General features: G+C 45.1%; 1 protein-coding gene across 1 annotated transcript in view; it reads left to right on the forward strand.

Moving 5' to 3' along the window:
• Window positions 1–225: 225 nt before the first annotated feature.
• The window catches only part of LOC115190196 (proline-rich protein HaeIII subfamily 1-like), a 15378-nt gene continuing 4961 nt past the window's right edge, over window positions 226–10642 (forward strand). Inside the window, exon 1 of the mRNA XM_029748689.1 lies at window positions 226–603. Within this exon, the coding sequence (XP_029604549.1) occupies window positions 226–603 (378 nt within the window). The remainder of the gene's footprint in view (window positions 604–10642) is intronic.

Genomic DNA, 10642 nt, shown 5'->3' on the forward strand with positions numbered 1-10642 from the left:
ATATCAGGACAGTTCAGGACATCAGGACAGTTCAGGACATTAGGAGAGTTCAGGATATCAGGAGCGTTCAGGATATCATGTGTAAAACTGGTCTGAAGTCCCCATGGAGCCTGGAGAACCGCCTCACTGGTCTGAAGTCCACATGGAGCCTGGAGAACCACCTCACTGGTCTGAAGTCCCCATGGGGCCTGGAGGACCACATCATCTCACTGGTCTGAAGTCCCCATGGAGCCTGGAGAACCACCTCACTGGTCTGAAGTCCCCATGGAGCCTGGAGAACCACCTCACTGGTCTGAAGTCCCCATGGAGCCTGGAGGACCACCTCACTGGTCTGAAGTCCCCATGGAGCCTGGAGGACCACCTCACTGGTCTGAAGTCCCCATGGAGCCTGGAGAACCACCTCACTGGTCTGAAGTCCCCATAGAGCCTGGAGAACCACCTCACTGGTCTGAAGTCCCCATGGAGCCTGGAGGACCACCTCACTGGTCTGAAGTCCCCATGGAGCCTGGAGAACCACCTCACTGGTCTGAAGTCCCCATGGAGCCTGGAGGACCACCTCACTGGTCTGAAGTCCCCATGGAGCCTGGAGAACCATCCAACAAAGTAATGGAGCCTGAGTGTTGTCTATTTCATACATTTTTAAGCCACAATTAATGTATTGGACAAATGCATGTTCCATAGTCATAACGTGTTGAACAAAACATGAGAATATTGGCCAAACCTGCAAATCATGCCTTCTGTATATTCTGGCCATATCAGTTTGATTCTGAGCTGACAGGAGGATGATGAGGATGATGATGATGATGGCGATGATGACAACAGCCACGGCCAAGACTTAATATGCATATAATGTTTCAATTAAAACCTAATAAAGTCGGTGCCAAAGGACATGAACATCTCCTGTTGTGATTAGTTGAGACGTTGCATCTCAAGGAGTCCAATCTGACCTGCTGGGCTCCGTCTTCCTCCTCCTCTAGTCACGCTACTGACTGACTGCCTGACTGCCTGACTGCCTGCCTGACTGCCTGTCTGCCTGCCTGCCTGACATACTGCCTGCCTGCCTGCCTGCCTGCCTGCCTGCCTGACTGCCTGACTGCCCACTTGTCTGCCCGCCTGTCCGCCTGCCTGACTGCCTGCCTGACTGCCTAACTGCCTGACTGACTGCCTGACTGACTGCCTTACTGCCCGCCTGTCTGCCTGCCTGCCTGCCTGCCTGCCTGACTGCCTGCCTGACTGCCTGACTGCCTGACTGCCTGCCTGACTGCCTGACTGCCTGACTCACTGCCTGACTGCCTGACTGACTGACTGCCTGACTGCCTGACTGACTGCCCGCCTGTCTGCCTGTCTGCCAGCCTGACTGCCTACTGCCTGCCTGACTGCCTGCCTGACTGCCTGACTGCCCACCTGTCTGCCTAACTGACTGCCTACTGCCTGTCACCAGCAGTTATCTGATGGAAGGACTGATAGCGATGTTTTCCTCCAACTCTTTGATGAGGAGAAGAACAAGAGGGACCTTAATGGAATTGGCATGCAGCGCTGGTAGTGATGCGTCCCTGAGCTGCCTCCTATACGCATTTACTGCTCCCGGCACTTCCTCCCAGCAGCTCACTGGCTCTAATTGTTATTAATCTACACCAATTAAAACTGGTGGCTCCCTGTCATTCTCCCCCTCCTTCACCTCCTCCACTTGACAAGCATGTACATTGTTGACATGCAAGGAGAACTTTGAGGAGCATTTCCCCTTACAGTGTTCGCCGCTATGCTGCTGTGCCTCCCCGGGTCTCTCCGCCTTTTTGTTGTTGCCTAGTACCATTTGGCATTAGCAGATAAAGATAAAGCTCATATTTGAATAACTGGGTGCTGGGCTCATATCAAATACATGCATTAGGTTACATGATTCACTTGATTCATTAAATTGAAAGAAATCGCGGGCACTTTGAATCTTTTCGTCTCATAACGTTACTGCAAGCCACAGATCCCTAATTTGAAGAAGAAAAGAAAGGGCCTGCTGAGGGCATTTTGTTCCCTCCAACTACTCTGGACAGCCTGGTGCTTCTCCCCGAGGAGATGGAATGTATTCAAATGTATCTCCATCAATGAGCACAGTAATTATGAATTCAGCACTAATTAGTATATATACTACTTTCCTTGCATATTTGATTTCCACTGTGAGATGGTAATAAGGGAAATGCCCATTTTTTTTTTGTCCTATCTCGTGAAGATTCCAGAATGTTAAAGGGGGAGGGCAGATGGTGCAGGGAGACAGGGGGGATGCATTAAGTATATAAAACATTTAAAAAAAAACTTTACAGATAATTGGTCTGGTTACTGAGGGGATAAAACAACACTCTTACATTGCAGTTAACATCCTGCTGCCTTAAATACGCCTTTTAGGGACATAGCTGCTTAACGCTAAAAGCTTCAGCGACGATGGAATTTCTGTCCCTATTTTATATTTGATCAAAATAACTATGTTGTGTTCTTAAAGGACTCGGTTGTAGACCGTCTTAAATAGTTCATTTCTTGCTACTGTAGAGTATTGCACCATGATGTTTTGTTACTGTAGTTAATTGCACCATGATGTTTTGTTACTGTAGTTAATTGCACCACAACGTTTTGCTACTGTAGTTAATTTCACCATGATGTTTTGCCACTGTAGTTAATTGCACCATGATGTTTTGCTACTGTAAATTATTGCATCATGATGTTTTGCTACTGTAAATTATTGCACCATGATGTTTTGCTACTGTAAATTATTGCATCATGATGTTTTGCTACTGTAATTAATTTCACCTTGATGTTTTGCTACTGTAAATTATTGCACCATGAAGTTTTGCTACTGTGGTTAATTGCACCATGATGTTTTGCTACTGTAAATTATTGCACCATGATGTTTTGCTACTGTAAATTATTGCATCATGATGTTTTGCTACTGTAATTAATTTCACCTTGATGTTTTGCTACTGTAAATTATTGCACCATGAAGTTTTGCTACTGTGGTTAATTTCACCATGATGTTTTGCTACTGTACATTTTTGCACCATGATGTTTTGCTACTGTAAATTATTGCACCATGATGTTTTGCTGCTGTAAATTATTGCTCCATGATGTTTTGCTGCTGTAAATTATTGCTCCATGATGTTTTGACCAAATAATCATCAGGAGAGTCTGGGAGTTAAACAGAACATTGTAACGTATTTAATCTACTTTATATCATGTGCTGCTCAACATACACAGGACTTCACCTATAATTGGTCAAATCTAAACTCTAATTGAAAAATTATAATAATAATAAAATAAAACAAATCCAATTTACACCTAAAGGTTATATTTAGTAATTCTCATAACTGATTTCAGTGGAACAATGGCATTTCTCCTACAGGAAATTGGCAATAAAATATGTCAGGATTTCCTATTCACAGTTTTCTCCATTCATCCATATATGGCTATGAACATAGTCAAACAGGGAAAAACAACAACATTGAAATGCTTTGTTTTTGAATGCTTCTGTTTTACAAAAATCCAGAGTATATTTTGACTACTACTACCTACGGAAGTCCAATCATTTATCTCTCACTCAGGAGAGAGTACTTCAATGAAAATAAGCCTAATCGCTGAAATCAAACACAAAGCAAAGCGTAATATGTATACGTCTGTTATATTTGCATTAGCTTAGGTTCTGTGTCTATGGGATGTGGGTTGTTTGTCTAGGTGGTAGGGTCACGGCACGGAGAGTCATTAGGTTCTGCGTCTATGGGATGTGGGTTGTTTGTCCTGGTGGTAGGGTCACGGCACGGAGAGTCATTAGGTTCTGCGTCTATGGGATGTGGGTTGTTTGTCTAGGTGGTAGGGTCACGGCACCAAGAGTCATTAGGTTCTGCGTCTATGGGATGTGGGTTGTTTGTCTAGGTGGTAGGGTCACGGCACGGAGAGTCATTAGGTTCTGCGTCTATGGGATGTGGGTTGTTTGTCTAGGTGGTAGGGTGACGGCACAGAGAGTCATTAGGTTCTGTGTCTATGGGATGTGGGTTGTTTGTCTAGGTGGTAGGGTCACGGCACCAAGAGTCATTAGGTTCTGCGTCTATGGGATGTGGGTTGTTTGTCCTGGTGGTAGGGTCACGGCACCTAGAGTCATTAGGTTCTGCGTCTATGGGATGTGGGTTGTTTGTCTAGGTGGTAGGGTCACGGCACCAAGAGTCATTAGGTTCTGCGTCTATGGGATGTGGGTTGTTTGTCTAGGTGGTAGGGTCACGGCACGGAGAGTCATTAGGTTCTGCGTCTATGGGATGTGGGTTGTTTGTCCTGGTGGTAGGGTCACGGCACCAAGAGTCATTAGGTTCTGCGTCTATGGGATGTGGGTTGTTTGTCCTGGTGGTAGGGTCACGGCACCAAGAGTCATTAGGTTCTGCGTCTATGGGATGTGGGTTGTTTGTCTAGGTGGTAGGGTCACGGCACGGAGAGTCATTAGGTTCTGCGTCTATGGGATGTGGGTTGTTTGTCTAGGTGGTAGGGTGACGGCACGGAGAGTCATTAGGTTCTGCGTCTATGGGATGTGGGTTGTTTGTCTAGGTGGTAGGGTCACGGCACGGAGAGTCATTAGGTTCTGCGTCTATGGGATGTGGGTTGTTTGTCCTGGTGGTAGGGTCACGGCACCAAGAGTCATTAGGTTCTGCGTCTATGGGATGTGGGTTGTTTGTCTAGGTGGTAGGGTCACGGCACCAAGAGTCATTAGGTTATGCGTCTATGGGATGTGGGTTGTTTGTCTAGGTGGTAGGGTCACGGCACAGAGAGTCATTAGGTTCTGCGTCTATGGGATGTGGGTTGTTTGTCTAGGTGGTAGGGTCACGGCACCAAGAGTCATTAGGTTCTGTGTCTATGGGATGTGGGTTGTTTGTCTAGGTGGTAGGGTCACGGCACGGAGAGTCATTAGGTTCTGCGTCTATGGGATGTGGGTTGTTTGTCTAGTTGGTAGGGTCACGGCACGGAGAGTCATTAGGTTCTGCGTCTATGGGATGTGGGTTGTTTGTCTAGGTGGTAGGGTCACGGCACCAAGAGTCATTAGGTTCTGCGTCTATGGGATGTGGGTTGTTTGTCTAGGTGGTAGGGTGACGGCACGGAGAGTCATTAGTGAGAACACCATTTCCAGAGCCCACCTGCCCAATAAAAACATCCAACGATATGAGGAGGTTGATATTTTCCCTCACCTTATTTTTCCTTCTTCTTCCTCTCTCAGTTCATTACTGTTGCTGTGTGAAGATGTTCAAGTGCTGCCTTTTACATCCACATGTTTTGATAAGAAATGAAAGAATAACCTACAGTTGTTACCAGAACCTGTTTTTCACCAATGAGTGAGACCCCCCCCCCCCCCAATCCCATTCAGCTATACGTCTACATGTGTTTTGATTCTGGAAAGAAATTAGAAAAGAAGAACTTTTCCAGCCGCCCCATTTCCATCAATGAGTTCTGTCAACTGACCCCTGACCCCCCGCCCCATTTCCACCAATGAGTAATGTCAACTGACCCCTGACCCCCCGCCCCATTTCCACCAATGAGTTCTGTCAACTGACCCCTGACCCTCGCCCCATTTCCACCAATGAGGTCTGTCAACTGACCCCTGACCCCCGCCCCATTTCCACCAATGAGTTCTGTCAACTGACCCCTGACCCTCGCCCCATTTCCACCAATGAGTTCTGTCAACTGACCCCCCACCCACCCCCATTTGATGGGCTACAGCCCTGCATGGTGATGTCAGTTCCTGTAGAAGGTTCCCAGATCAACATGAATCTCCAGATCACCTGGGGTTGTGATGTGAGAGACAGCTCAAGGATCCCTGTATTCCCACACATCATTAGTCAAGCCAGACGTTATCATCATGTCATACCGCTAGCTCATAAATGACGTGCCCTAGAAAGACAAGTTTCGTTCTATCGATTTATTGATGTGTTTCTTTGTTATGCTCCAGCTAACATACCATACCAGACCCAGTTGATGTTTGGTGGTTTATACATTCTGGAGGTCCAATTTAGTTATGCTCTGTTACTAAACCACACATGAGGATCTGGGCCTTACAATAAAACATGAGACCAGGTGCAGAGAGAGGGTTACAGGACTAAGATATATACTTTTGATTGACATGGACTTATTAAACACGGTGTCATAACAGAATAGGAATGGGAGTCTATTCACTGCTGTCCTCTCCATTGTCAGGATAGTTGGGCAACGATGCCGGGTAGTGGGCCAGAACTGAAAACCAGAGGCAACGGTGCCGGGTAGTGGGCCAGAACTGAAAACCAGAGGCAACGGTGCCAGGTAGTGGGCCAGAACTGAAAACCAGAGGCAACGGTGCCAGGTAGTGGGCCAGAACTGAAAACCAGAGGCAACGGTGCCGGGTAGTGGGCCAGAACTGAAAACCAGAAGCAACGGTGCCGGGTAGTGAGCCAGAACTGAAAACCAGAGGCAACGGTGCCAGGTAGTGGGCCAGAACTGAAAACCAGAGGCAACGATGCCGGGTAGTGGGCCAGAACTGAAAACCAGAGGCAACGGTGCCGGGTAGTGGGCCAGAACTGAAAACCAGAGGCAACGGTGCCGGGTAGTGGGCCAGAACTGAAAACCAGAGGCAACGGTGCCAGGTAGTGGGCCAGAACTGAAAACCAGAGGCAACGGTGCCAGGTAGTGGGCCAGAACTGAAAACCAGAGGCAACGGTGCCAGGTAGTGGGCCAGAACTGAAAACCAGAGGCAACGGTGCCGGGTAGTGGGCCAGAACTGATAACCAGAGGCAACGGTGCCGGGTAGTGGACCAGAACTGAAAACCAGAGGCAACGGTGCCGGGTAGTGGGCCAGAACTGAAAACCAGAGGCAACGGTGCCGGGTAGTGGGCCAGAACTGAAAAAAACTTGCCTTCATTTGTGTTGTTGTAGCTATTTTGACCATACAGATTTTGTACCTCTCTCAGTTCCAGCTATTCAGTACATCAGCTATATACTAGTTCTATTGTTCCTGTTGTTATGATGTAGTTGGGTGTGTCAGCACATATATTTTTTTCTTCTGACATGGGATGCTATCACTGTGGGCCGGGGGGTAGAGAGGCTAGAGAGGGGACGATGCTGGTGTCTGGGGGATGTGAGAGCTATGGTGTGTCTCCCCACGCCTATTACAGGAAATGACTACAGCGCTAGCTGCAGAGACTACAAACCAGATCAGGAAATGACTACAGCGCTAGCTGCAGAGACTACAAACCAGATCAGGAAATGACTACAGCGCTAGCTGCAGAGACTACAAACCAGATCAGGAAATGACTACAGCGCTAGCTGCAGAAACTACAAACCAGATCAGGAAATGACTACAGCGCTAGCTGCAGAGACTACAAACCAGATCAGGAAATGACTACAGTGTTAGCTGCAGAGACTACAAACCAGATCAGGAAATGACTACAGCGCTAGCTGCAGAGACTACAAACCAGATCAGGAAATGACTACAGTGTTAGCTGCAGAAACTACAAACCAGATCAGGAAATGACTACAGTGTTAGCTGCAGAGACTACAAACCAGATCAGGAAATGACTACAGCGCTAGCTGCAGAGAATATTCTGAGTGGGAAACCAGAGGCTTTGGCAGCGCTCTGCCTGCCCGTTAACCCAAGGCACCGATACCTGCTCTTTGCTTTTAGACTGAGCCAGAACCAGTCACTGAGTCTGTAATGCTGTGATGTAACACTCTGAGGATTTCGTCTGTGTAGGGAGATGGTGACAGTCATCTTGTCTGGCATGCTGTTAGGCAAATGTATGAGAGTGGATAATGGCATGTCTATAAAGTGTGTGGCTGGGGAGGAAGAGGGTGTGTGTGTGTGTGTGTGTGTGTGTGTGTGTGTGTGTGTGTGTGTGTGTGTGTGTGTGTGTGTGTGTGTGTGTGTGTGTGTGTGTGTGTGTGTGTGTGTGAAGTGAGTACACAGTGCTTTCAGAAAGTATTCACACCCCTTGACTTTTTCCTAATTTTGTTGTGTTACAAAGTCAGATTAAAATGAATTGAATTGTCTTTTTTTCACCAACAATCTACAGAAAATACTCCATAATGTCAAAGTGGTAGAAAAATGATAAAATGTTATTTAAGTGTATTTTTATGTATATAATAAAACATAAATATATCTTGATTAGATAAGTATTAAACCCCCTCAGTCAATACATGTTAAGATCACCATTGGCAGTGATTACAGCTGTGAGTCTTTAAAACTCACAGAGTCTTAGAGCTTTGCAGACCAGGATGGTTAAAAAAATTGCCCATTTTTCTTTAACTAAATAATCAAGCTTTGTCAAGTTGGTTGTTGATCATTGCTAGAAAGCCATGTTCAAGTCTTGCCATAGATTTTCAAGCCAGTGTAAGTCAAAACTGTAACTCGGCCATTCAGGAACATCCACTCAGTCTTCTCGGTAAGTAACTCCAGTGTATATTTGGCCTTGTGTTTTAGATTATTGTCCTGCTGAAAGGTGAATTTGTCTCCCAGTGTCCGTTAGAAACCAGACTGAACCAGGTTTTCCTCTAGGATTTTGCCTCTTCTTAACTCTATTCCGTTTATTTGTATCACCCCCAAAAAACTCCCTAGTCCTTGCCGACGGCATGTGTTGGATTTGCCCCGAACATAACGCTTTGTATTAATTTAGTGCCTTGTTGCAAACAGGCTGCATTTTTTTTATAGTGTTATCCTTTACAGGCTTCTGTCAGTTAGGTTAGTATTGTGGAGTAACTACAATGTTGTTGATCCATCCTCAGTTTTTTCCTATCACAGCCACTAACTGATTTAAAGTCACCTTTGGCCTCATGGTGAAATTCCCTGAGCGGTTTCCTTCCTCTCCGGCAACTGAGTTAAGAAGGATGTCTGTAGCTTTGTAGTGACTGGGTGTATTGATACACCATCCAAAGTGTAATTAATAACTTCACCATGCTCAAAGGGATATTCAATGTCTTATTTCTTTTTTTTTAACCAAGTACACTTCTTTACAAACTACTGAAACACCTCTAACACTATCATGGCATGAGTCCATACAACTTATTATGTGACTTGTTAAGCACATTTTTACACCTGAAATGATTTAGGACTGTCATATCAAAAGGGGTTGAATACTTATTGACTCAAGACATTTAAACTTTTCTTTTTTAATATTAATTTGTAAACATTTCTAAAAACATATATCGTCTTTGACATTTATGGGGGTTTATTGTGTGTAGATCAGTGACACAATATCTCCTGTTTAATCCATTTAAAATTCTAGACTGTAACAACAACACAATGTGGAAAAAGTCAAGAGGTGTGAATACTTTCAGAAGGCACTGTACTATGTGTGTGTGTGTCCTCAATGTATTACTGCAAGTCTATCATGACTTCAAACTGTATAACTTGCAGTCACTGTGGTTCATGAATGTCTCTCCCTTCCCAAATGAGTTAAACGTTTGGACCATTGAATGTAATATAATTGAACCCAAACAGCCTCTCCAGTCTGTGTTTGTCTCACAGCTTTGGGGTAGTCTCCTTTCTCCTTTGATAATTGCCTGTATTACAGCCTGACCTCCAAATGTATTTCAACAGCAGTGATGAAGGTTGGTCTGTACTGTATTCCCCATGTATTTCACTAATGCAGATGTTCAGACATTCTGCCAAGAAACAGGGAGGCCTCTTTCCATCTCTCTCTCTCTCTCTCTCTCTCTCTCTCTCTCTTTGTCTCTCTCTCTCTCTCTCTCTGTCTCTTTGTCTCTCTCTCTGTCTCTCTCTCTTTGTCTCTCTCTCTTTGTCTCTCTCTCTGTCTCTCTCTCTTTGTCTCTCTTATTCTCTGTTGCTCTCTGTGTCTCTCTCAATTCAATTCAATTCAATTCGCTTTATTGGCATGATGTAACAATGTACGTATTGCCAAAGCTTATTTTGGATATTTACAATATATATATTAAAAAAATAAAAATAATAATAATAATAAAAAAGAGAATCAAAATTGTCAACGGGACAACAGTAACAACAATAACAATAAGCATACAGTAGAGGACATGTGCAGGTTGATTGGTCTGTCAGACACTGTCCCTCATCTTATGGCAGGCAGCAATGTAGTGCGCTGCCAACACAGCTCTCTGCGTCCTCCCCCAACAGGACGGGGAGCCTATTCTCATCAGAGAGGTCTTTGAAACCTTGAATAAGGGTTTCAAATTTGGGGAAATGACACTCTCTAATTATTTTATATTTTTTACATTTTGTCAGGAAATGCAGCTCCGTCTCAGGTTCTGCTGTTGTGCAGTGGTTGCACAACCTTTCCTCTGCAGGGAGCCAGGTTTTCCTATGTCTACCCTTCTCAATGTCAAGGCTGTGCTCACTGAGCCTGTACTTTGTCAAGGTTTTTCTAAGATTTTGATCAGTAACCATGGCCAAATAGTTAGCTATGGTGTACTGTCGGTTTAGGGCCAGATAGCACTGCATTTTGCTTTGTGTTTGTGCTTGTGTTTCCCAATAAGCAATGTAGTTTTGCTTTGACAGTGTTGTAATTTGGTTTATTCTGATTGATCTCTTTCTCTCTTTGTCTCTCTCACTTTGTCTCTCTCTCTCTCTCTCTCTCTCCTCTCTCTCTCTCCCCCCCTCTCTCTGTCTGTCTGTCTGTCTGTCTGTCTGTCT

Source organism: Salmo trutta, unplaced genomic scaffold, assembly GCF_901001165.1.
Source record: "Salmo trutta unplaced genomic scaffold, fSalTru1.1, whole genome shotgun sequence".
Lineage (NCBI taxonomy): Eukaryota > Metazoa > Chordata > Actinopteri > Salmoniformes > Salmonidae > Salmo > Salmo trutta.